This window comes from Crotalus tigris, unplaced genomic scaffold (assembly GCF_016545835.1).
Source record: "Crotalus tigris isolate CLP2741 ecotype Arizona unplaced genomic scaffold, ASM1654583v1 scf7180000024513.1755786, whole genome shotgun sequence".
Classification (NCBI taxonomy): Eukaryota; Metazoa; Chordata; class Lepidosauria; order Squamata; family Viperidae; genus Crotalus; species Crotalus tigris.
Genome location: NW_024100685.1, coordinates 1,631,807 through 1,657,415, shown reverse-complemented (window position 1 = coordinate 1,657,415; position 25,609 = coordinate 1,631,807). Strand labels below are relative to the sequence as shown.

Sequence of the window (25,609 nt, the reverse complement as noted above, 5' to 3'; positions counted from 1 at the left end):
CAGGCCCAGCAGAGGCCCTCCCCGGTTCTCTGCAGCGATCAAAGGAAGCAGCAACCTCCTAAATGGCTTGGAATGTGCCAGGGAGGCTTTCTGGTCTCGGCTGCTGAAGGCTGCAGTCCCAAAGAAGTGACGTCCCGGTGGGCTCCCCAGGAGTTCCCTCCTACCTTTGGGGCCGTTCCCGTATAGCGGCTTCCTGGCTTGGCCTGTGTAGCCTCAGGCTAGGCTGGGTCCCTCGGAAGAGGCAGCTTTTGCTGTCACTTTGGGGGCTCAGCCCGCCTCTTACAAGAGTGTGTAAGCGTCTCCCCCCCCCCCAGAAGGCAGCCTGAAGAAGAAGGTGCCCTTGGAAAGACTGCTCCAGCCCAGCGTCACTTCTCAGATCTCCCCCAGGTCTTCGTACACAGCGGCTGGCCGGTTCTCATCCACGGACTGCTCGGGTCCCAGGGGGCCGGGAGCTGAAGAAGGCTTGAGCACGCGGCTGTAGAGGAGGTCTCTGCTGTTGTTGCTGTTGTTGCTGTTACGGAGCCCCTCCGGGCCCGGTGTGGGAGCCGCTCTGGGCTTGCTGGCCTCTGGCTGAGCGGACTTCTTGTGCGCCCGGGGAGGCTTGGGGGCGGGGCTCGGCCTGGGGGGTTTCAGCCCGGCCTTTTGGTGGAAGACAGGGACAGCATAATCACCGGTTCCGGGAAGGTACAGCAACTCATAGCCAGCTTGGCCCTCCAAGCCCTGAGTCCGCCAGGCCTCGCAGGGGAGGCGTGCCTCGTCATAGATGGCGGCTGAAGTGGGGGTGGGCCACGGGGCCCTTCCCTCAGGTTCATCGTAGATGTGCTGCTTGCCGCTCGGGAGCCCATGGCCCCCACCAGTCCATGGCCTGGGCTGCTCCTCCACCAGGCTGGAGCCCCGGCCCAGCCCTTCTTCCTCACGCTGGCTGTCAATGGGGTCAGCGTAGAGGGAGTCCGGCCGGAGCCTCGAGCCCTTCACCGCATCCAGAGGCTCAGAGTAGACGTTGGTGGTGTCCTCCAAAGAGCCAGGCATCCCAGAGGGGGGAGGCCGCAGGGAGGGGAGAGGCCACTGGTTCTGCCCTTTGGGCACGGCGGCTTCCTTCTCCTCCCCGGCGACGCTGGGCCTGGCTGTCAGGGCGCTCCTGGGTGCCCGTCTCTCCGAGGCAGCAGCGCCCTCCCCCTCCAGGCTGAGGGAGTTGGCCACGGCACTCTGGAGGTAGGAGATGCCAGGGGCCTCCATCTCAAGGGAGCTGTTGCTCTGCCGATGCTCTTCCGCCTGGGCCTTCTGAGCCTGAATGGCAGCCTCCACCACATGGAAGATCTCGTTGCCCTGCTTGGTCTCAAAGGTGAAGTTGCCGGGACCGGATTCACAGCGCCGGCCAGCTTCGAAGGAGAACATCACCTGCCATAGGGAAGCGAGGCCCTGTGGTCAGCCAGGACCACCCCAGGGCAAGTGGGGCAACCCCTGATGAGCCTTCCCTCACAAAGCCCGTGCTGGGATAAGTTCCTCTCCCTCTGGCTCAGGGAGCCCAACTTCTCCCTGCTTCCCAGATCTCGGGGTGGGGTGGGGGGAACGAGGCAAAACCCCAGAGGGCCAGCTCCTCTCCTGCCCGACAAGCTCACCTTGTCCCTGCCATATCTGCGAAGGAGGCGATAAGGCCATGTGTAGAGGGGCAGGCTGGAGTGGGCCTCCCTCAGGACGAGCTCGTTCCAAGAGGCCTTCAGCATGTACACCCCTTGCAGCTTGCAGCGCTCGGCAGCTTCGGTCTTCTGTACGGTGACCCAGAACTCATTCACTGCAGCCGAGGGGAGAGTCAGAGTGGACGGCCGTCCTTGTGGGGAGACCACCAGGTACCACCTCCCCATCCCTGGTAGAAGGGGTGGGGGTGGGAGAGCACATACCGTACCACACAGGAGCACCCTGTACTTCCTGCCCACCTCCGTAGCTGCCAATGCAGGGTCCAGTTTGAAAACCAGGAGCAGCCCCACCTCTCACCCTCACGTGTGTTGCCACTAAATGAAAGTTTCCGAGGGGGACCAGCTGGACCGTCCAAGCTACAGACGGGACGTGCTGGCCACGCTCAGCCATCAAGTCCTACCTTCTTCTCTGGAGCAGTAAATGGAGTTTGTGGCCATTTCCAGGTCCCGTTCTCCAGCGGTCTCCGTAGCAGACGAGGTCGTTTTCCCAGGGTTAGTCTGCGATGAGGGTCATAAAAGGTCTCAGTGGCAGCCCTGGCCTAGCACTTGAGCAAAAAGAGCTGATTCTGCCTCAGTTGCCCAAAGGCCTTGACAGGATTGGCAATTGCTCTGATCTTTGGGGGCTTCTGCAGGAATCCAATGAAGCTCTCCAACCCAGAGCTCTCCAGACGAACAGATCGTAAGGGGGCCAATCCTGCCCCTCGGGAGCTCTTCCTAACAGTCTCTGGGCCCACCAGCACTCCAGAATGGGAGCCGATGGCTTGAGGCCTCCAGATGCTTGGATGGCATCACCCACCCGGTTTCTTCACCGTCTTCTCACAGGTCTCCTGATCCAGCTTGTTCCTTTCCAGGAACTTGTTCCAAGTTTTTAAAGTAGGTCCCCTGAACTAGATATAGTGCTAAATTTGGGTCTGAAGAACATTTTGCTTGGTGACACAAATTCTGGAGAACTCTCACAACAGGGCAAGGAGGGCACAGCTCGGCCACTCAGCCTCACTCCCCTCTTCATCTGCATGTACCAGCTCACCCGCCAATTTCTCAGGGCTTTTTTTCCCTACCTCCCATGGGCTTCTGTCACTGCTGGGAGCCTTGCCTTTCTTCCCACCCCTAAAGTCATCCTGCGTGGGTGGGTCTATGCCCTTCGCTTCAGCTACTCCCCCCCTCCCTCCCTCCCTCCCCCCTTGCCCTGCTCACCAGAAAGGCTGCCTCGCAGAGCTTTGCCACCCAGTCAGACGCCTCCTGTGGCTCGGCAGCGAAGACATACGTGCGGCTGCTGGTCTCCAGGCAGAAGGCAGCCATGCCATCCTTGGGGGTGCAGTCCAGGGCAGGAGCCACACTCACACAGTCTGCCAGCCGCACAATCTTCTTGTCCAGCCTCTTGGTGTTGATCCGGTCAGCTGGAGCAGCCCCCTCCTTGCAGTCAAAGAACTCCAAACGGGCAACTCCGTGAGGACTTGCTGGGTACAGCACAAACCAGCTTTTCTTCCACCGCTGCAAGCAAAGACAGGCTGTGACAGCAGGTCAGGAATGGGGGGAACCAAAAAGGAAAAAAAAAGATTTTTTGGACTCATTTCAGTCCGGAGTAAGGCCCGCCAATGGGATAGAGACAGCCTTGGTCGCACTCATGGGTGCTCTCTGGCAGGACGGGCACTGCAACCATTCTTGCTCTAGCTGCCTTCACCAACCGGGGCATCCTTTGGGGCCAGCAGCAGAGTTATGCACCAATTCGGGGTTGATAGGAAGCAAGAGACCCAGCCTTCGACCACCCACAGGGCTCAGTACTCTTTCCTCTCCTCTCTAACATCTACACGAAGCCCCTGGGCAAGACCCTCCATCACCCTGGGTTGAGGTGTCACCAATAGGCTGATGATACTCGGCAGATTTCTGCTCCTTAAGCAGGAGCTCTGAGTCCAAGACAACTCACAAATGGCACACCAGTCTTGGATGAGGAAATGCAGCTCTGTCTGAAACGAAGCACGGAAGGTCCCCAGAACTGGAAATCCAGATTTCTGCTGCCACTCAGCAGTGTGAGGATTGAGCCTGAATAGGTTCTACCTCATTGGGACAGGATCTCAAAGGCATGGGATCAAGATGGATCATTTCCTTACCCAGTGGTTTCATGTAGATATGGTGAAATGGTGAGTTTGGAGCCCTGTGGCACCCCCACAAGCAAGGGGCGGTGGACTTGACTCTTCCCCCCCCCCCAGTACTAATGGATGGGATCACTCCCAACCCCCTCGGCTTTTCCAAAGAACACTGCGGTCCATGGCCTTGAAGGCTGCCCAGAGATCAAGAAGCACAAGGATGGTTACATCATCTCCATTCCTGCTCCCCTAAAGATCATCAACAAGCGTGACCAGTGCCACCTCCATGCTGTATCCCAGGAGCCTGAAGCTTGGCTCCAGGTAATCCATTTTCTCCAGGATCTCCTGGGGCTTTTCTGTGACCAACCTCTCTACAACGTCCCTAAACGGAGAGCATACACCACTGTTTCCTTTAGAGCTGAAGGAACCAGCTGCTGTTCTAGCTCGGAGAAGCTGATGCCATAGTGTGGATTCAACCAGAGGCCACTTCCCAAACGAGTTTAAAAACTCAGAAGGGACCCAGGTCTCATAAAATCTGAAAGGCCCCATCTACTTCATTGGGGGTCAGACTCCCCACTCATCCCAGATAATATACACCGAACACCTCAAGTGGGCCTGTCCAGATGAACTGAGCAAATCTGTGTATCCACAGGTAATATTCTTCACAGTAATCCAACAGATGTCCCTGTGCCTCATCCTTCCCCAGCAGGGATCAAATTATCTTAAATCTGGCTGCCTGCCGGATGGCTTGTTACAAGCACAATAAAAGTGGAAGAATTAATAATTCTCACCTTTTTCAAGCATGTGATTCAGAAATGAATCAGAGGCCATCGAAGAACAGAAAAAGCACTCAAATAATTAGGGACTATTTCTTAAAAACATCTGCAGACCCCGAAGCCGGACAAAGGCATCCCAATTCTAATTCCAGAGAGATCAAGAAACAGGAAATGGCCCACCACTCTCTTCCCCAACTGCTAGATCTAGATCCATCTATCTAGAAGGCAGATGGGTTTTTCTTCCATGGCTGGTGCAATCCCCTAACTAAAAAACTTGGCAACTCGGTCCATTGTGGGGTAGCAATTCCACAGCCAGACTATGGATTGTCCTTCCTCTCCCTGGTCCAGAACCACTTCCTCCTGCCAGAGTGAGCGGACAAACAGTATGATCCCACCACCCGGTCATCTTGCCCATCTAAGCCAAAAGACCAAGAATCGCAGGCCCTTGCTCGCTCGTGGTTAATTCTGTCCCTTAGCAAAGTGGCAATCAAACCAGTTTGGACCATTCTGCAGATTTTGATCAAGAAAGAATAGCAGTCTTTCCAAATTACCCCCAAGGTGGAATTTTGCCTTCTCGTGGCAATAGGGGGTGGGTCAATTCTCTCATATGGGGAGTGAAAGTGCTTTGCAACAGCAAAATAAAGCAGTAAAAAGATGAATTCACATTAATGCAGCAAGGGTTAGAATAAATTGGCATTCAACCAGTTGATTTAAGATCAAAATGAAAAGAGAAAACGTGCAATTAAAACCGAGGCATGAAAGGAAAGGATGGAGACTGAACCCTCTGGCCGCTCCTACCAAGAACTGCGACCATCAAGATTCCTCTTCCCAGTAGGTCCACAGTCATCTGAGGATCGTCTTGGGTCATTTGTAGTTGCTCCCATTCAAATCTGAGGAGTGGGCCACCCAAAACCCCACTTTGGTGGCAAAATCAGCTGTTTGTCGGCAGGAGAAAAAAACTGCCTTGCCACTCAGCACACCACATTCAGAGGACATTCTCATTTGCAGGGCTTCAAGGACGCTTCCCTTTTTAGCTCAGATGCCCTCAGTGTCTGTGATATGAGGAACCTTTTTCCTTCCGGACACTCTTTGCCTGCCTGCCTGCCTGCCTGCCTGCCTGCCTGCAGGGAATTGCATTTACCGTTTAGAAGCCTGTTTCCTCCTTATGGAGTCCTCAAACTGGCCTCCTCCAATATGTTCCCCCACTAATTCTGAACCTTGAGAATTTCATAAATCACCAATGTCAGGACAGGACAATGAAAACTTCTACTCCTTTTTACTGCAAGGATTTAATGTGAATACCTGCCTCAAAGTGGATCCATTTCCGGGTCTCTACTTCTGAGAAGAAAAGCTTGCAGGCAAGGCAGGGGCTTGACATGGACAGCAGAGGAACCATCCCAAGACATGCTGAGGTCTGCTCAACCTCCCCTTATCACTTCCTTCTGCTCCTTCTAGAGAAGGTTCTTCTTTTAAAACCAACGGGGACTGTTTTGTATTTCCTTGGCTATTATGGCTTACCTATGTCTTATGTTTGCTGCCACTGTGACCAGTTTCCAATCAGTTCATTACCTCTTATATTTTGTAAACAGTCCTGGATGTCACTGAGGGGCATGTCCAAAGCTACCTAGCATAATTGGGTGGGGGATCGTCACTTATAGCAGTGCTGTTTATTACAAATTAAATACAACCACATTTGGGACATAATCTGTGGCCTCGGGGATTAACCATTTTGGATTTTGTGCTACAACTCAGTATTGCCCAGAGCCTTTCTGCCTGATGGATAAAACTGCTTCCCTATTTTATTTTATTTTCTATTCTTTTTTTCACTCTTTCCACTCCCAGAGCACTGGCTAGGCTGGATGCAGTCACTTAAAGGGAGTGTGGGGAGCACTTGCCATTTTGGAAGATTCCTGCTTGCTTGTCCTCTTAACACCCCACTGCTTCCTTTCCTCATCTTCCTTAAAAGGTTGAATTCAGAAGTGCCATATCAACCAACCATCTTCTTCATCCTACCAGGTTTCCCTTGTGCGAATATGGTTGCTCCTGACCCGTATCCTGGCCCTCAGCCTTCTGGCATTGACATAAATGCTTCTCAGGAAATGATTTCACCCAACATGAAGTCCTGGTTGTCACTTCCAAAGCTAATTAGTTTCCCTGTGGTAACTACTAAAAAATGTATGGATTTTTTAAATTAAATTTCTAAGGTCACTCAAATCTGCACCAGCTCTGGACAGATAGAGTCAAAACTGAATACAGATAAAATACCAATAAGAAACCCAAAACTTTCAGAGGATATCCTGCTCACCCAACTCGGGGCCCGAGGAAAGAGGCCGTGCCCTTCTAAAACCAGTAAGGTGGGGGCTAGGCATATTTGATGCTGTTCCAAAAGGCAGGTACTGCAAGAGGGAAGGGCTGCCCCACCAGGTGGCACTGCTTGAGTGACAGGACGAGGACCAGATCTTATCAGTTGGGCAAAAAGCACCTTTAGAGAGTTGGACCTTGTGCAAGGAAGGGCTTCACAGTTGATAGCTAACAGCTTGAATTGCACCCAGAAGCCTTCTGGTGACAAAGGGGTTAAAAGGGTTGTGATGCTGCATGAACTAGAGAGTAAGGATAATGACCTTGACAGAAATATGCACAAGGTGTTGTTATCTATGCAAAAGGAGCTGAAAGCATTTTTTAAGTCCAGAGTAAGGGGATGCATTTGGAAGCAGCCTCCAATTCATAGGACTATAAGGAGGAGGAGGAGGAGGAACAGCACAATCAGACTTGCAAGATTCTGATATTAGAACCAATCTCAATAAAGTAGTTGCAGCCGCTTTTCTTGGGGAGTTGATTCCTGATCCACCTTTATATGGGTGGCCATATAAACTGATTAAAAAAATAAAAGAGGAGCGAGCAACCTAGTTCAGAACTGCAGGTGAAAAGTTAACTAGCTCAAGAGTCACCTTTGACTCTGAGGCACCAGAAAAAGTGAGCCGGTGACTGAACAGCAACCTGGTAAGGAAGGCCAAAGGGTGTCGCTCTGGAAAGCCTAACCTGGATACCAGAACTGGAAATGGGCAAAGGCGCCACAAGCAGCCCTGCTTCCTGCTCCACGCCCTTATAGCCCCTGCCAGCCACAGGGGTGGGTAGCTGGCTGCTGCCTCTTGCCCCTTTCAGAATCAACCACGGGACCGGAAAGGCAGAAAGCTGCTTTCTTCCGCTCTGGCGCCTGAACTGTGTTTCCCATATGCAAGAGACAGAACATACACATCCCTCCCCAGGGATGAGAGTAATCTCCCCACCCAGATTCAGGAAGATCTTTGGGCCCAAAGTGTTGTCAGCTCATGTCCCCCCCCCCTTTTTTTTTTTTAAGGGATGGTTTTTCTCTTACACTGTGCACTGTTTTAATAAAGAGAGATACTTATTGCATAGATTCCTTGTGTATACTAGCAGTTTTCAAACTTCTGCAAGTTGTACTACAGGGCAGCTGAAGAAAAATTCAAGGATCCCCCAAGGAAGAAACAAAGCTCTAGCCACAGAAAACTGGCTGCGTTTTCGTGCTCCCCCTCCGCCTGACAGGAACCCCACCCATACCCCCCCCCCGGTTCTGCAGAAGTTTGAAGATCTGCGATCTGCGCTATCCAGTGGGAAGCTCTATAGATAGCAACCCAATACACAAAGCAGGTTCAGCCCAAGAGCCAAAGGTGGCTTTTTCTGCCCCCTCCCCTCCTCCCCCCGCAAAAGGCCGAGAAACCACTACAGGAGGGCTGCGGAAAAGAACTGGAGGCGAGCCCGCCCGGCGTTGCAGCCCAGCCGGAGGGTCTTCCTCACGACTGCGTCCTGCGCCTGCCTCCTCCTGGGAGCAACGCCTTTCCCGAATTCAGCGGGCCGCCAACCGGCACCAGGACGGGGTACCGGCGATGCGAAAGGCTAACGCGGCTCGTGGCTCGCGCGCGCGCACCGAAAGCCTGGCTCCGTCTGCCCCGCGGTCCAAAAACCAGGAAGTGCGAGCCCGCCCGGCTTCCTCCCCGAGAGCGGAAGGGTCCTGCCCGGGGCGCTGTCCGAGCGGCGGCGGCGGCGCCAGGGCTTCCCACGCGGCGCACCGGGACTCCGCTCGGGCCAGCGCGACGGCCCTCCGGCTCTGCCCAGCAGGGGAGCCTCCCGACCAAAGGAGGCGGTCTCGTCGCCGCGCCGAGCGCACTTTGGGGGAGCGCTTTCCCCGCGCGGCGGGAGCGAAAGAGAAGGCAACGGAGGCGGCTGCCGGGCAAGGCGGGGAAGGGACCGCCCGCTCCTCCCGCCTGGCTGCACGGGAAGAGGAGGGGGCGAGGCGACGAGGAAGGCGCGCAGGAGCCCGGAACCCCCGACCGGAGATCCCCGCCTCGCGCGGCTACCTTGGCCCCCAGGAGCAACCCCGGCGGCTGCTGGAGCAGGAGTGGCCCCGACTTCACTGGTGGGTCCATCCGGAAACTGGGCTGGGCGCGACCAGGCACGGCGGGCGGCGGCGGGCGACTGCCAAGCAGAGCCACTCCGGATCCGTCGGAAGAGGGCGGGCTGCTCGAGGGCGCGTCACGCGCCCCGCCTCCCCCGGCCAGGGGCGGCCGCCGGAGTGGGCTGCGCGCGAGCTAGCGGGCCCCGGAAGGAAGGCGCCTCGGAGCACGTGCAGAGCGCCGAGTCGGGCTGGAAGGAAGGCGTTTCGCCCGCGCTGCGGTTCCTGACGCGCTCCTTCGGGAAGCAGAAGGCTGCCCTGGCCGGGCGATCCGGCCAATTATAGAGCCGGGACAAGAGGCTCTTGGGGAAACCCCTTCTGGTCTGGCTTGGGAGGCCGAACCGCCTCGGCCCTGTCCTGGCAGGAGATGGAAGGGGAGGGAAAGGAGGAGCTTCGGACCTCCTGGAGTCTCCAGGGCCGAAGGGTGGTCTCGGAACCGGGGCAGGAGCAGCAGCTGCGGACCTTTGCCTGGCGACGGCTTCCTTCCAAGGGCTTCCGGGAGGCTCTTTTCATGCCCTCCGAGTTGACCACCGAGGTGAAGGCGCCGAGTGAGAGGGATCCGAGGCACCGGAGGGCGGCCCCCAGACTCAAGTGGGATCCTGGCTGCTCTGGTGCGGAGGGCTCTGGTAGCTTGGGCAGGACTCAACTTTGTCATTGGTTGGTTATCACCCTCCCACTCGTTCAGACTCGTGGCAGCTTACCAGAAAAAATCTGGGTCACAACATTTATGAACAATAAACATCCCCCATCTGATCTAAACCAGTTGACAGCTGACAGCGCAACAATCTCCACCGAAAGAAGGCAACAAACACCAACCAATAGCATGCCAGAACAAATGAAGTGGAACCATCACTCTTCTCCTTACTGTTGGTTATAATATCCCAGCAATAAAGAGTGGCCCCCCCTGCCCCCAACAGGCCTTTGCAAGGCCACCTCCTTGGGGTGAGCCTGATGGCCCCCACTGCTGGAACTGCAGCAGAGAAGTTTCCCTTCCAGACATTGCCTCTTGGGGGAGGGGGAAGGGCACTCCCAGCTGCTGCTGCTGCTGCGTCCTTGGTGTGGAGGGGGGGACCCTTAGAGGCCCAAACCAGCCCTTGGAGCTGGTGCCCTGGGATCACCTTGGATAGGAGGGTCGCTGCAGCTGTGCAGCTGGGAATTGTAGCTCATTGCAAGTGGAATCTGCCTTTGAAAATGGGCTGGAGGCTTCCCTTACAGACTGGGCCTGGTCATGACTCGGTCATACGCCCCTCATTTCTGGTCCCATGCCAGGGATTTGGGGCCCAGGACTGAAAAGGAACTCTTGTTGAGAGGAGCCGCTAGGGCAGGGGTAGGGAACCTTGACTCTTTTATGACTTGTGGACTTTGACTCCCAGAATTCCTGAGTCAGCATGGCTGTTTCAGGAATTCTGGGTATTGAAGTCCACAAGTCATAAAAGAGCCAAGGTTCCCTACCCCTGCCCTAGAGAAATCAAATAAATAAATACCTCTGGCAGCATCGTGGGGGACCTCAGTCTGGATGCCCTCCTATGGGGCTATCTGGATTGAGCCTCTTTGGGGCCCCCCTATGCTCTGAAATGACACCCACATCCTCTACACCCATGATGCCAACTTGATTCTGCTTAAGGCCAAGTTAATACACTTTGTTTAAAAAAATAACGTTGACTTCTATCATGCTGCCATTCAGATTTTTTGTAAATTGGGGGGTGTGGTTTTTCTTGTCCTGCGGTCTAGTGCTCTGCATCCCGAGTCTGACTTTACCCGTTTTAAGCTCCCCTGAGGAAAAAAGGGTTCTAAAGGGCAGATACAAAGGCTGAAGTGAATGAAATGTAATCCTGGTAGTTTTCACACCAGCCCCTTCGGTGGATGACACAAAGGCGAGTGGGAGACTGCTCAGAAAGAGGGGATGTCACAACCAGATCAGCTACATTGGACCCAGAAGGACCCGGGCCGGAGCCTGTAGAGAAGGCGTGGTGTGGAACATCTGCCAGCCACCCTTTTGGTCTTGCTGCTCTTCAATCTTTTTATGGATTCACCAGCAGAGAGACTAGCCAGAGAGGGTTTTATGTTCTCCTGAGGCTGCTAGCAGATGTCCTGCACTATGCAAAGCTTCGCCAGCTGCAAGAGGCCTGCCTCAGCCCAGGGCCTGGGAAAAGGCCCTTCTTAAAGAAGGCTTGAAAGTGGCCAAGTTGAGGGAGACCCAGGTCTCCAGAGGGCAGGTGCAGCCACAGGGAAGGCCGAGGTACCACTGAATGATAACGCTTAATCGATGGGACCAGTGCCAGCCAGCCAGCCAGCTTTGTTGAAGTGCACAGGATGGGCACAGACCGCGGCCATGAAGTGCTTTGTGGTGAGCAGCTCAAACTGCGCCCAGAAGCCAAGTGACAACTAGTGCAGCTCCCATGCAAGGCTGTGATTTGGGCATCACTGTCACACCCCCCACATTTGGCACCGGCTGCCACTTCCGAGAGGCTTTCGAGGGCCGCCCTCCACATACAAGGTAATGAAGGCATGAAGGGAAGCCCCATCACAGTCCTGGCTCTGCCAAAGATAGTCAAGCATACCAGTGTTGTCCCCAAACATAGTATTTCCCCTTTTTGATGCCACGGGTTGGAAGGCTCACTGGCTGCAGGTTCTTGGTCCTGCGAAGAAGCCACCAGGCTGGTTTTCCAGCAAAGATGGGCTCTGGTTCCCTCCCCCCCCCCCAGCCTTTCCTGCCTGGCTCCCAGAGGAGAGGGCAGGCGTTGAGTTGCCCTTCTGGGCCCTGGGAAGGAGCGCAAGCCCCAGAGCAAAGGCCCAGAGATGCCCTGCGGAGGAAGGGGGCGCTTGTCGTGCAGCTCTGGCGACTCCGCGGCGGCTCCCCAACCCTCCTGCCCCCTGGGCCTCGCTCGGGGCCGGCTGCGGTCGGAAAGCCCCGCCGCTCCCAGAGCATCTCGCTCCGTCCCGCCCTGGGCTGGACCCGCCGCTCTCAGGACGCCCCCGGCCAGGCCCCGTCAGGACGGGGCGGGGTGACGAAGAGGCCGGCCGGGGCGGCCCTTGTCTCGGTCTGCGAGCGGCGGACGGAGCGGCTGGACGGAGCAGGTCAGCCGAGGGGGATTCCTTGGGGCGCGGCGGGAGGGCAGGCAGGGGAGTCGGGCCTCTCCCCGGGACGAAGCGGACTGTGGCGCGCGGACCACAGGCAGCCCTTCTCGCTTCTCGGCTGCCGGGCAGGCGCGGCGACAGAGGCCGGGCAGCTCCGCCTTGCTGCAGCTCGGCGGGAAGCTCCGTCGCGAAGGCGACCGGAGACCTGGCGGGGGTCTCGGGCGGCCTCGGAAGGCTTTCGGGAGCTGCCTGGTAGAAGGCGGGAGGCAGAGCGAAGCCGACGGCCCTTCCCGCCGAACTTCGGCGTTGGGTTGAGGGGGGCTTCGAGGCGGCACGCTGGGCTCCAAAACAGGTCCAGCCCCCGCTCCGAAACGCCCCCGCCGGAATAAAGGTAGCTCCGCTCGGATAGACTGCCGCCGAGCGGAGAGGTTGCCGTTCAGCTCCACAGCCCCTTCTTCCTAGCGGGCGCCCGGTTAGCCGGTGCGGTGAGGCGAGCTCGGGGGCTCCGGCCAAGGCCCCCTGGATGAGCGAAGGGATCTAAGTGGCGGCCAGCGGCTGGGCTTTAAGAAAGGGGCGGTGGGGAGCAGAAGAGCCCCTTCTGCACACCCTCCAACGCCCCCCCCCCGCAAGGAGGGCAGTGAACCACCCGGGGGGCGCCCGGGCGGCCCCCCTTCTCTGCCCATCTCATTTCGGGAAGGAGGGAGCTTTCCTGAGCCTGCTGAGTGAGAAAGCGCCCGATGCTGTGGCAAGTGCTCCAGGTCCCTCCCCACCCCAGAGGAGGCTCTGGAAGGGCTGTGGCCTTGCCTGGCCTGGGTGTCTGGTCCTCCACCTGAGGGTTCTGGGCTGGCCTCCCTTGCTAAGGCCAGAGGCCCAGGCGAGCCTGGAGCTCAACCAGACTGCAGCAGGAGGCTGAGGGCGATGGCAGCACAGAGCTGCCCCAAATGTGGGCCGGATGGAAGGGAGGGGGAGAGAACTAAACAGCTAACCAGGCCAGAAACCCAGCTGGGCTGGGATTGGGGAGGCAAAGGCCAGGTGGCTCTCCCTTGGGGGAGCCCACCCCCTCCTCTGGAAGAGCAAGTTCTGGGTTTGATCCCATCCGGCTTGGCGACCCTTTCAGTTGGGCTCTGATCTCTCCAGAAGGCTTGGCCTCTCCCTGACAGCCATGCAGGGGAGGGATGAGGAACCGGGTGCAATCCTGTGTGACGCTCTGCTTAATTTTCCCTGGTCAAGAGGCTGGTTTTGTGTTAGGAAATGGGGTCTCTTTAAAGTGCTGTCCTGCAGCTTTCTGAAGGCCTCCGCTGAGGGGCAACTTGGCAACTTTTCTGTAAGTGGGACATACCCGCTTCCTCAGAACACCCGTCACCCTGCTGCTAGCCCTCCTGTTAATGTGTCCGACTGTGGTGTTGTCCTTTTGAACGGGCAAGGGACTCCAAGCAGAGTAGAGGGAACAACCACTTCCCATGATCTGGACTCGTCTTTTGTAATGTGCTGACCAAACTGGACTCGGTACTGCAGATGTGGACCCTCTGTTCTGTCCTTGTAGAACCTTGGCCATTTTAGCAACTGCATCGCGTTGCTGCGTCAGCTCAGCTCGATGGCACTTTTGCCTAATAAGGTCTCCCCAGGCTAATACTTGCGACTTTCACTTTTCATCTCCAGAACTTTACATTTCTCCCTGCTAAATTCATTTCAGCTCAACCTTTCTAGATATTTTGGAATCTTTTACTAGCATAAAGATTAAGCTACCAAGTCTATGGGTTTCTTTCTTCTGCCCATGTCTGAAGGTGGGGCTGACATTTGCTTTCCTGCTGGCACTTTGCCAGTTTTCCAAGATTCCTCAAGGACCATACAGAGAGGTTTTGTGGTCACCTCTGTAGTTCATAGGCTAGGATGTAATTCCCTGGGACTCGGATTGGTTTAAATTCACCACGTTCTCTCTTATCCTGCTCTAGTCTAGACCAGCCTGGGGGACGAGCCTGGACTCCAATTGGCTACCTAGGAGTTAAGAAGGGATGCCTGCTCCCACCGCCCCTCTTGCCCCCCAGTCGGATTCCTTTTGTTCCTAGCCAAAGCCACCGACCATCTTTTCTAGCTGTTCTCATTTTGAGTGTCTACCACAAATCTCCACTCGGTCCCTAGTTTCCTTCATGGCTGTCCTTAGACCCACTTTCCTCATTGGGACGTTTCCCCATTTGCCCCCTTTGTTCATTCTTCACTCTCAGCCTTCTTGGAGCCACGCTCCCCCCTCCCACCAGCCGCCTTGCCTCTCCTGTGTTTGCCGACCAAAGTCACAGCCCAAGGAAAGTGCTGGTCTCCAGGACTTAATTGCCCAATCCCCGACAGATGCTCCCCGTCTAGGAAGCCCCTCCTAAACATCTGGTTGATCTGGGCGGTGCTACTTTCGCCTGGCCTTTGCCAGAGTTTATGATCCAAAGTTCCCTCTATTCTGCTTTGCCACTGCTGCACAACCTCTCCTATCCCGTCTGAACATTTGAAAATTTGGTGCGTACTTTCTATCAGAATTTTGAAATAATCATAAGGTTGTTGGAACAAATGTAGCCTTCTGTTTTCAGTTTCAATTTCCTTTTAACCATGACATTCCCTTGGGGGACTGAGAGGGAGGCCTTTCTGGGAAGTTCTGGTGTGCTTCCGTTGGGTGGGAGTGTAGAAATTCAGAGTGGGAAGCCCCTCAGTCCAGCCCCGTCTCGGGAAGGACATCCACTGAAGCCCCCACCGGTGGCCCATTCCAGAAGGAGAGGCAGTTCCAATGGAGCTGAGGCTGCTTTGGGGCTCTGGATAACGGCCAAAGGAGGGCATTGAAGCCACGTTTGGCTTCCACGCATTGCCACTTTCAAGCCTGCCACCCTGTGGGTAGAAACGCAGCTAGACAGAATTGGGCCATCAGGTTCACAAAAGGCCACCCCTGCCTTCCCATCCTCCCCCCCGAAAGGATTTTCAGGTATTCAAATTGTGCCACATTTTGCAAGTGTGTCACAAAGTTTGCGTACATTGTCACCCCCTGCCGACTCTCCCATGAGACGGCTCTTTCCACTCAACTTGTAAATTGGATGCAGGGTTTCTGGTTTATGGATTTCCTGTTTTATGATTGTTTGTTTATTGGCTTTATTGTTGTTGTGAGCAGCCCAGAGTTGCTTGATGGGAGCCATATAAATCTTTTAAATAAAAAAATTAATTAGCAGCAGTGACCAGGGCCATAGAAGCAGCCTCCTCTAAACGGCAGCCCTGCCTTTGTCCTGTCTCTGCCCTGGAGTGTGACACCCACCTCGTCTAGCCAATCGGCAGCTCGGGGCTCCATTTCCCCAGGACTTGGGGCGATGTGAGTGGCATCCTTTGCAAACTGGGCATTGCCAGCAGGGTGGTCAGGCTGCTTCCCTGAGCAGCCCCTCGGGCGCCCCCACTTGTTTATGTCCCCCGTCAGCAGAGGAAGGGCCACAGGCGGGGAGGAGGCTGCCGTGGGACCCTGCCCAACAAAAACAAGGCACGTGGGCCATCCCAGAGCCAGTATGGCATCAAGATTGACCACTCCATGTCTAAAGGCGATGCTAAACGACGGGGGTGCCCTTTGTGCCACGGGAGCAGGGGAGGCAGCCTCTGGGGACCTCTCCCCCCCCCCAGGGACCATCAGAGGATTTGCTGCTCTGGGACGGCAACTGCATGCCTGCTCTCCTGTGCGGGGGCAACCCTCTCTTTTGCGGGCTCAGAGCCAGAAACAAGACAGTCTGGCTGCTGCCCCTGGCAGGGCGACAGGGCTAAAATGAAGCGCTGAAGGGTCATAGCGACCGGCCAGCCGGCTGGCCTTCCTTCCCAACAGAGCCGTTCAGGCAAGAATGGAAGCTGGTCAGCCTTGAGAAGGAGACTTTGCAGGCTTTCCTGGCTCCCCACCTGAGACCTTGTGCCAGAGGCAGGATTGGAATCAGACTCCCCTAGAAAAACCAGGGGGACTTGGGGGGGGGGCTGTTTGTCCCAGGACGGTGCCAGAAAGGGGTATCCCTGAGGCACCGAAGGTGGTGCGGGATGACCTGGGGATATACCACTAAAGTGGGACTCCCTCTAGAAGGAAGGGAGGCTCGGTCTCCCCAGATCCCAGAAGGAAGAGAGCAGTCCTGGCCAGTCCTAAAGTCCTACAGGAGCTTTGGTCACAATCAGAGCAGGGGGAAAGTAGTCCTGGGCTGCCATCGTGGCTGCCCCACAGCCGGTCTTGGCACTAGAGAGGGACCAAGCCGTTCTCTCAGATGGGGGGGGGAGACAGCTTGTCCCAGCCTTAATGTGAGGTTTTCCAACAGGCAGTGCTGGGAAAATGGCCCAATTGTTTCCAGAAAGACTCGGCCAGTCAGACTGAAAGCTGCTATGTGGAGGGCGAGGCCCAGAGGCCTGGGCAGGCGTCCTTGCTCTCAGCCAGCCATGGGCATTAATCTCCCATCCCAACAGGCCCTGGCCCACGGAAAATGTGCGTAGTTCAGCGGCCGCTGCTGGGCTTCCTGTTTGGCCCCTGGCTGTGGATGACCCTGGCCCAGCCACCCAGCCAAGCCCCCACCAGGCAGAGCCCACCATCGTCCACCCTACAATTCCGACTGGCCGGCTATCCCCGAAAGCACAACGAGGGGCGCATTGAGGTTCTCTACGACAAAGAATGGGGCACCATCTGTGATGACGACTTCACGCTGGCCAACGCCCATGTCCTCTGCCGGCATCTGGGATTTGTGGCTGCCACGGGCTGGACTCACAGTGCGAAATACGGCAAAGGTGTTGGTGAGCATCACTGGGAAAGGGGTGCCCCGAAACCCCCAGCCCCAAGGGCAGATCTGCCTGATCCTGGACACTGCGGCTGGAGCTGGTGGGTCATTGTAGTATAGGGATGCACCACTTACCCCAAACTCCAGGGCTCAGCCCCAAAGCATGCCGAAAGCCCTACCTGAAATAACAAGCATGCCTTTAAGCATGTGCAAAGCACGTCCCCTGTGCAGCAGTGTTCCCAAAGGCTGGCACATCGGCTCCTGGTGCTTCTGACCACCGGATGGCCTCTTGGCCTGTCCCAGTCTTGAGTTCTCTGGGGGTTACTCCGCAGGGCGCATCTGGCTGGACAACGTCAGCTGTGGTGGCCGTGAGAAGAGCATCGCAGAGTGCCAGTCACGGGGCTGGGGCAACAGCGACTGCTCCCATGAGGAGGACGCGGGTGTTATTTGCAAAGACGAGCGCATCCCTGGCTTCACTGACTCCAATGTGATTGAGGTGAGCTGGCCCAGAAGACGCACCTGTGGAGAGGCGCAGCGAGTCAGAGTGAGAGTTGTAAGAACCACAGAAGGAACATCGGACGGATACAGGGCAGCACTGTCAGTCAACACAGAGATGCTGCTTCCATCATTGCACCCCAAACGTTTCAGGGATATGGCCACCCAGGGAGACCCTGGAAGGCCTTTCAGAGGCCTGCGGGAGGAAGCCACGGCCAGGAGGCCAGTAGTCCCATCCCCATCAGCTGTTCCCGCAGCTGCTGATCCTGGAGTGCGGGGTGTCTGAGGTGGTCCTTCAGGCAATGAGGTCTCTAAAGGCTTTGGGGCACAAAAAGACCATTATTAAGCTAAGATTGGGAGGTTAGATCAGCTGCTCTTGTAGAAGCTCTCAAGATCTTTTGGAAGACCCTCTTCCTAGCAGAACTTTCTTCTTTGGGCTGCTGGTGCTGTCTCCAGATGGGCCCTCCCTATGCCCAGACAGAGACCCTGGTCAGAATCACGTGGAGGCACCATCCCCTGCACTTCCCTGTTTAGCATATGTGAGGCTATTCAACATACAAATCAAAATGAAGTTTCTTCACTTCTGGTTTATTGTGTTGAGTAAGCCCAGTCAAGATAGTTTGACCCACTAATTAGAGTTTAGCATTATGTGTTTTGATCAGCCCAACCTTCACATTGTCTCAGCTGTGCCTTTTTGCCTTTCAGAAGATGGAGACTCTTAGCCTACTCCAAGATGGCCACAATATCTCTAGGCCTTGTCTGAGTTGAGTCTTAGTTTCTTTGCCAAAATAGCCACTTTTTGTATCACAACCACCCCAAGACCAACTGTGGAATAGAAAGGATGAACACCATCTGATCTTTATATGCAGCCTGATTTCCATTTCCTGTAGTTGTTCGCAAGCAAGAATAACACGCTACCATGTGACCCTCAGGGGCCAGGGATGGGCTGCATGCAACCCCTGGCGCCTCAGCGTCCGGCCCCTGGGACTAGGAAAAATCAATAGGACCTTTTACCAGGCAGATGACAGGTCTCCTGCATGTGGGTCCTGTTTTCACAAGGAGATGCTTTCCAGTTGTTTGCAGGCAGCAATGGGATGGCCCGCTTTCCCCCCCCCCCCCCGCCCAGCTTATACTATAGTGCCATTCAAACAATATACGATTTTTTTTCCCTAAAATGTCACATGGAATCTTGTCAAAAGTCTTGCTGACATCAAGGTAAATTATATCAGTAGCATTCCCCTTTTCCACTACTTACTTTGTCGAAGAAAGGGTTGGGATTCACTGCACATGAGCTGCTAAGGTCTAGTAGACATGGCATTTCCTGCAAATGGCCTGCCTAATTATTTGTTCCAACATCTTTCCGAGTATTAATATCAAACTTATTTTCTTTCCCTCTTACATGAATTACTCTCTTGGGTGTATTTTCTACAGCCTCTTTCAAATCCTCACTCTATCCAGCATCCATTTTTACCCTTCTCCTTGTGTAACACTACACCCTTTTGTGGCCCTGGTGATTCATTGCATTCTGTTCCAAGCAGCTCCCGCACCCTCTTTCCTTCCGTCCAGAGAATTTGTTCTCTGCTCCCTAAATATAGCAGCTTCTTAACAATTGGGGGGAGGGAGAAAGGGAGAGAAAGTGGGGAGCCCAGGGCCATGAAGCTAAGTACAGGGAAGGAAAGCTTGTGTAGGGGGGGAGGGGCCAATTCCTGGCCGGACAGACTGGAGGGGCCCCAGGAATGAGGGTGCCAACCTGAGCGACATCTTCTCCCCCTCTCTAGGCAGAGCAGAAACAGGTGGAGGAGCTGCGCCTACGTCCGGTGGTGTCTCAGGCCAAGCGCTCGCTGCCCATCACGGAGGGCATCGTGGAAGTCCGCCACAAGAGCAGCTGGGCCCAGATCTGTGACGAGAACTGGGGCAGTCAGGAAAGCCGCGTGGTCTGCGGGATGCTGGGCTTTCCGGCCGAGAGGAAGGCCAACCGCAATTTCTACAAGTGAGCCCACAGGCTTCCTTGCTCGGCTTGATTCGAGCAGGGCTGTAGGGAACGTGGGAACCTTCAAAGGGCACCGTGTCCCCCTTCCATGTTTTCTGCAGGGGAGGCTGTCATGGGGTGACCTTCCCGCACTGGGTACCTTGCGCCACTCACCTGTCACACAGCAACTTGGCTTACTGGAAAACAATGGGAAGGAGGTGTGACGCCCCTCACTCTGCGCCCTGGGGAAAGAGGGGCCTGCTCAGGAGTCCATAAAGGCAGCCATAAAGGTCATTCAATTGGTACCACCTCCGCACAGCTTAACAAAACTGACCACCTCCGGGAAGCCTGGGTGGCATTTCAGTGGGGCTGCCTTCTTGAAGGTCTCTTTTCCCTTTGGGCCCGGCAGAGCCTTGCCTGGAAACTGCCCAGAGGCGGATCTGGAGACAGGAGGGGGCTGCCTGGGGCAGGGGCAGGGCTCCCTCCCTGAAGGGGCTCTGTGGCCTTCTTTCAAACATGAAAGCCAACCCGACCACACAGCAGGCGGCCCTGGCCATCCACCTCCTGGCCGGGGTGGCAGATCCAGCTGTGAAAGGGGCAACCTCATCCCACAGCACCACTTGGTGCCCCCCCCAAGAGGCTTGTGGGCATGAGGCCCATGGCACGCCTGGCTGGCTCCACTCCCTCCTGGCTGCGCAGGTTGCCCCTCTGGCCTTCTGGAGAGCAAAAGGCCTCTTGCCAAGACCTCCCAAGGCCGGGATCGCTCTGCTCACTCTGGCCCAGGAGCCCCCAGGCCGCCCTCTTGGCCCACAGGCCTGAACTGGGATTGCTCCTCCAGAATGGGTAGGGGTCCGTGATGCCATCCAGTCCAAACCACTGCTCGGTCGAAACCTCCCCTACTGTGGGCTCCTCAGCCCTTGCTTCAACATCCCCATGAAGGGCAGCCTGTCCCCTCTCTGCGTTCCTTGGGAGCCCAGAACCAGAAGGCCCCTGAGGGGGAAAAGTCACCATTTGATCCTACCTTCTTGAGGTCAACTGACTTTGGTGGGGGGTGGGTGATGATGTCCTTGACGTGACATCTTAAGGCGATGCTGGTGGACACACCAGCCATTCCAGAGGGGTTCCATAGTCTTTGCTGCAGCCAGGGGTGTCCAGAGCCTCTCTGGGATGACCTGAAAAGCAGGCCGTGTGAAGGTGCTTCCTTGTAGGAAGAGAGCCGTGTTTGTGTACGGTAGCCCCAAACCTGGAGGTGTCCGGAAACCTCTTTTCCGAACCAGCCAGTTTTATTCAAAGGCAAATGGGGAGCTGCAACAGAAGCCCTTCAGAAAGGCTTCTGTGGTCATTTGAAGAGACACCCCCGGCCTTTTCCCAATGCCAGAACTTGTGTGGAGGCCTTTCTCTCCGTGCAGAAGCAGCCGGGAGGCCCGGAGGTGGCCGTCTGGCAGCCGCCTTAAACAGAGCAACAGTGTGCTCCCTCTCGCCCGAAGAAGTTTGACCGGTGACTCACTGGCGAGGACAAGGGCCTCCATCTTCCTTGGGGGAAAAGGGCTCCTTTGCTGGGTGGAAAGGCTGCGAGAAGGCTCTTCCGTTGTCTGCCTCTCCCCCTGCAAAGCAAGGCAACAGGCCAAAGCACTGGCGGCTTTCCAGGAAGCAGGCAGCTCCTGGATGTCCGAAGAGCTGAGGAGCTGGACTTCCAGAACCTGGCCTATTCTGCCTCACTCGACAGGCCGCTCTGGGGTTGCTGTGGCCCTTTCCCAGCTGTAGAAGGACCCGACCTGCTGAGGGAGACCAGCAGTGGTTCTCCATCCCCCCACCACCACGCACTACAGAGGGGCAGGAGGCAGGAGGCTGGAGGCTGAGAGGTCTGTCCAAAATTGCAAAGCTCACACACCTCCTTGGTCTTTCTCCTGCAGGCTGTACCTGCAGCGCCAGCAGCACCAGTACCGCCTGCACTCGGTCACTTGTGCCGGGCCTGAGGTGCACCTTTCCACCTGCTCCTTCGAGTTCTACAAGGGCAACGTCACAGGGGCCTGCAAGGGTGGCATGCCAGCTGTGGTGAGTTGTGTGCCAGGCCCCCTCTTTGCTGGAGGAAATGCCCATAAAAAGAGGCGGGGGCAGCAGCCACAGCGACAGGTGAGCAAAGGGGAGGGCCGGGTGAGGCCATTGGCACCCAGGATGCCTCGGGAAAAGGTGGGCTGGACACAAAGCCCCTGATGCAGACCCTCCCTGTGCTCCCCCACAGCAGCGGGTCCGGCTGAAAGGGGGGGACAAGATTGGCGAGGGCCGGGTCGAGGTGCTGAAGAATGGCGAGTGGGGCACCGTCTGTGACAACCGCTGGAACCTGCTGTCAGCCAGCGTGGTCTGCCGTGAGCTGGGCTTTGGCAGTGCCAAGGAAGCCCTGGCAGGAGCACGCATGGGCCAAGGTGAGATGGGGGCACCAGCCAGATCATCCTGTACCACCAGCAGCAGCAGCAGCGCTGAGCTTATTCCAAGGCGAGCTTTTCTGGTGGGGTCGAGTATCCTTTTGGCCTCCTTCCAGGCAGCCCCGGCTAGGAGCCGGGACGTAGCAGCCGAGATGGGATCAGTGGGAAGAAGGCAGCTCTTGACTTCCCCCTCTCCGGGCAGGGATGGGCCAAATCCACCTGAGCGAGGTCCAGTGCCTGGGCTCTGAGAAGTCTCTCTGGAGCTGCCCGCACAAGAACATCACCCAGCAGGACTGCAGGCACTCGGAGGACGCAGGGGTCCGCTGCAACGTGCCTTACATGGCCCACGAGACCACGGTTGGCTGGGCAGGGAAGCAGAGGGGGCGGGGGAGGGTCTCCTGGCCAGCCGAGGCCTTGGAGCCAGAGCCGGAGCCCCTTGCCTCACAGGTTGGGGGAAGGCTTCTGCAGCTCCTGAGGGCCCCCTGGCAGGCTTGTCATAAGTGCCTCTCCTGAGCAGCCCGCCCGACCCACTCAGCGGAAAGCAAAAGGACCCCTGGCACCCATCCTCAGCACCCTGCATATGGTTGCGCACAGCCAGCTCCACAGCCTTCTTGGAAGGAGCCACCCTGGCTGGTCCTCTTCCAAAGTCTGGCTGCCACTTGTCTGATCTCTGCCCAGTGTGCCCCAGGAACTCTCCCCACTCCCAGCTCTGCAGTGCCCCACCATTGCCCTCCCATTTTACATTGGACCAGGGTCCCAGCCTGGTGCCCCTGTGCCATCCTTGCCTCCAAAGCTTTTCCCATCCCTCTTCCTCTCTGGGCTGGATCCAGCCTCAAGAAAGAGGGGCGATATGCATGGGTGGTCCGTCCTTCCTCCCCCACCCTGAAAGGAAGTCTCTGGAAGATTCAGAAGTTGCAAAGGAGGCAGGATGGGGGGGGGCAGCTTGGGAAAGCCAAGGGAAGGGGGGGGCAATCTGGGAGCAGGAGAGCTTCCTTACTGCTGGCGGACGGAGGGGCAGCAACAGACTCCCTGGGGAAGCAGCCGGCCTGCCTCCCTGGTTCAGGCCTTTCTCCACAGATCCGCCTGAGTGGGGGCCGGAGCCGTTTCGAGGGCCGGGTCGAAGTGGCCATGGTGGCTAGAGGCTGGGGGCTGATCTGCGGAGAAGGCTGGGGGACCCTCGAAGCGATGGTGGCTTGCCGCCAGCTGGGCCTGGGCTACGCCAACCATGGCTTGCAAGTAGGTCACTACTGTTGAGGTCCAGCTTGGCTGCTGGGAGGGAGGACGGGCACCTCCTCACAGGGAATTCCCAGTGCAGGATTCACCGATAGGCCTGAGCCATGCCACGCACGTGGGCCCCACACACATGGGCAGCAACAGCTGGCCTGAAGGGCAGGGTGGGGCGTGGTAACAGCTCCCATAATGTGACATGAACGGAAGGCCATCGGAGGCTAGGCAGGAGGGCTGGTTGCCTAGGGGCTCTGTGTTGTCCTGGACAGCAGAGGCCGGGGTTCAGGCCTGCTCCACCCTAGCTCTTTCAGGCTGGAGGGGGCGGCTGGGGACGGGGTGCTCCCATTGGAGGCCAGGTCGAGCCAGGCTCCCACCTCGGGCTTGGGCTGACCGAGCGTTCCAATCGCTTTCCTCCTGCACGGTCTCCAAGGAAACCTGGTACTGGGACACCAGCAACGTGACTGAAATGGTGCTGAGTGGGGTGAGGTGTGCTGGGCACGAGATGGCGCTGAGCCACTGCCAGCACGACAGCAGAGTTTCCTGCCGGAAGACAGAGACCCGTTTTGCTGCTGGCGTCATCTGCTCTGAGAGTAAGAGGGTCTGGGGGGCCCTGGGGGTCCTTCTACCGAATTTCCTGGTCTGGCCAGAGTCCAGCACCGCAGGCCAAGCCCCCTCTCCTGTCAGAGGCGGGCAGGGGCTCCGCATGCAACCTTCAGGGAAAGTTGGCCCACCTCACAGAATGAAAGGGAAGGGCAGAAATCCAGAGGCCCTCCTGGAAAGACCCCTCAGGTCCCATCTCCTTCCATTCTCACAGCTGCCTCAGACCTGCTACTCCATGCGGCACTGGTACAAGAGACAGCCTACATCGAAGATCGCCCTCTGCACATGCTCTACTGTGCGGCTGAGGAGAACTGCCTGTCCAGCACTGCCCGCAGCGCCAACTGGCCTTACGGACACCGCCGGCTGCTGCGCTTCTCCTCCCAGATCCACAACAACGGCCGGGCCGACTTCCGCCCCAAGGCAGGACGCCACTCCTGGGTCTGGCATGAGTGCCACGGGTGAGGGCAAGGAGGGGCACAGCCTGGTGAAACCCCTCCCCCATTCCCCCTCACCAGCACTGGGGCTCTCATGCTCCCGGCCCTCCTGTTTTAGGCACTACCACAGCATGGACGTCTTCACACACTACGACCTCCTGACACTTAATGGAACCAGGGTGGCCGAAGGGCACAAAGCCAGTTTCTGCCTGGAGGACACAGAATGCGAAGAAGGTAGGCAATCCTGAGTGGGCAGGGCGATCCAGCACAGCCAGGTGTCCACCTCTAGATCTGCAGGTGAGGCCTTCCCTGCCTGCCAGGCCCCATCCAGCCTTCCTTCTCTCCCTCCCTCCTTTGGGCAGAGGTGGGCAAACGCTACGAATGTGCCAACTTTGGAGAGCAGGGCATCACGGTGGGCTGCTGGGACCTCTACAGGCATGATATTGACTGCCAGTGGATCGACATCACAGATGTCAAGGCTGGGAACTACATCCTGCAGGTGAGGCGTGGCAGGAACAGGCGGCTGAGGCCTTTGGTGGTTGGGAATCTGGGCATGGAGTGGGGGTGAGGTATAAATGCAGAGGCTGCAAGGCCTCAGCTGCAAAGCCGGACAAGGGGCGGAGATTCCCACAATGCAGAGCACAATGCAAAGTTGTGCCTTCCATCCTGTGCTCCAGAGATGGGGGGATGGGAAGCCCGGTAAAGCCAGTCCCGCTGCAGAGCAGCAGTGGTGCCCCTGCCCTGTGGGTCTCGTCTTCAGCTACCAGATATGGTGCTCCTCCCATCTCACCTTCTGCTCCCCAGGTGGTGATCAACCCCAGATACGAAGTGGCAGAAAGCGATTTCACCAACAATGCCATGAAATGCAACTGCAAGTATGATGGCCACCGGATTTGGGTGCATCACTGCCATATAGGTATGGCAAGACCTGGGGGGATGCAGAGGGGCTGACCTGGCAGCGGGCTCTTTGGGGCCTCTTGTGCCAAAGGAGTTCACCCCTTTTCAAATGCCTTGCCACAGGTGATGCCCTTAGCAACGAGGCCAACGGATTCTCTGAACAGTATCCAGGACAGAGCAACAACCAGGTTGTATAGGCGGCAGCTGCCCTCCTCCTGGGCACAAGGCGGGCAGGTGGTACCAGTGGCAGAGCAGCAGGCAAGAGCGCTGGATACCTCCAGTCCCCCAGCCAGCAATTCAGCAGCTGTTTTGCTGTGTGAGAAGCAGGAGTAACTCCTGGGCAGCTGAAAGGCACCACCTGTCACCTGCCTGCTCAGCCAGGACCAGACTGCCACCCCTCCCTCCCTGGCATTCCTCTCAGCAGACTGTTCCTTCTGTGACCACAAGAGGCGCTGCAGGCCTCCCAGGATAGCTGCTGCTGCACGGAGCTGGGAAGGGGGCACCTCCACTCAACTGCCCAGCGGACCCAGCCTTTATCTGGGGCTTCAGCACCGCCTGCATTGGGGCGGCTGGGCCCTCCTATATAAAGCTAGTTGTCTGTGTCCCCAGTTGTGTCCTGACTCAGTGTCGGGGAGAGGGAGGAGGCCGTTGCCAGCAGCCTTGGTGTTTCCTCCATCCTGCTCTAAGCCTGTGCAGCAGAATGGGGC

The 25,609-nt window shown here is 56.9% G+C and overlaps 2 protein-coding genes across 5 annotated transcripts; one reads left to right on the top strand and one right to left on the bottom strand.

Moving 5' to 3' along the window:
- Window position 1: 1 nt before the first annotated feature.
- On the bottom strand, window positions 2-10,373 carry DOK1 (docking protein 1). Its single transcript, XM_039333941.1, has 5 exons — window positions 8,931-10,373; window positions 2,889-3,185; window positions 2,096-2,192; window positions 1,620-1,792; window positions 2-1,398 (listed from the first exon to the last, which is right to left on the bottom strand). The coding sequence occupies exons 1-5, from the start codon at window positions 8,997-8,999 to the stop codon at window positions 373-375; spliced, it is 1,662 nt and encodes a 553-aa protein (XP_039189875.1). The 5' UTR covers window positions 9,000-10,373; the 3' UTR covers window positions 2-372.
- On the top strand, window positions 8,594-25,506 carry LOXL3 (lysyl oxidase like 3). 4 transcript variants are annotated; one of them, XM_039333932.1, is made up of 14 exons: window positions 8,594-8,989; window positions 16,553-16,873; window positions 17,190-17,353; window positions 19,131-19,342; window positions 21,235-21,454; window positions 21,567-21,744; window positions 21,947-22,101; window positions 22,822-22,980; window positions 23,402-23,561; window positions 23,786-24,029; window positions 24,124-24,239; window positions 24,368-24,504; window positions 24,810-24,921; window positions 25,026-25,506. In XM_039333932.1, exons 2-14 carry the CDS (start codon window positions 16,570-16,572, stop codon window positions 25,097-25,099), a joined length of 2,235 nt encoding a protein of 744 aa, XP_039189866.1. In that variant the 5' UTR covers window positions 8,594-8,989; window positions 16,553-16,569; the 3' UTR covers window positions 25,100-25,506. The 4 variants fall into 4 exon arrangements, with proteins under 4 accessions (XP_039189866.1, XP_039189863.1, XP_039189864.1 ...); XM_039333929.1 differs by having other exon boundaries at window positions 21,564-21,744; XM_039333930.1 differs by having other exon boundaries at window positions 16,408-16,873; window positions 21,564-21,744.
- The last annotated feature ends 103 nt before the right edge of the window (window positions 25,507-25,609 follow it).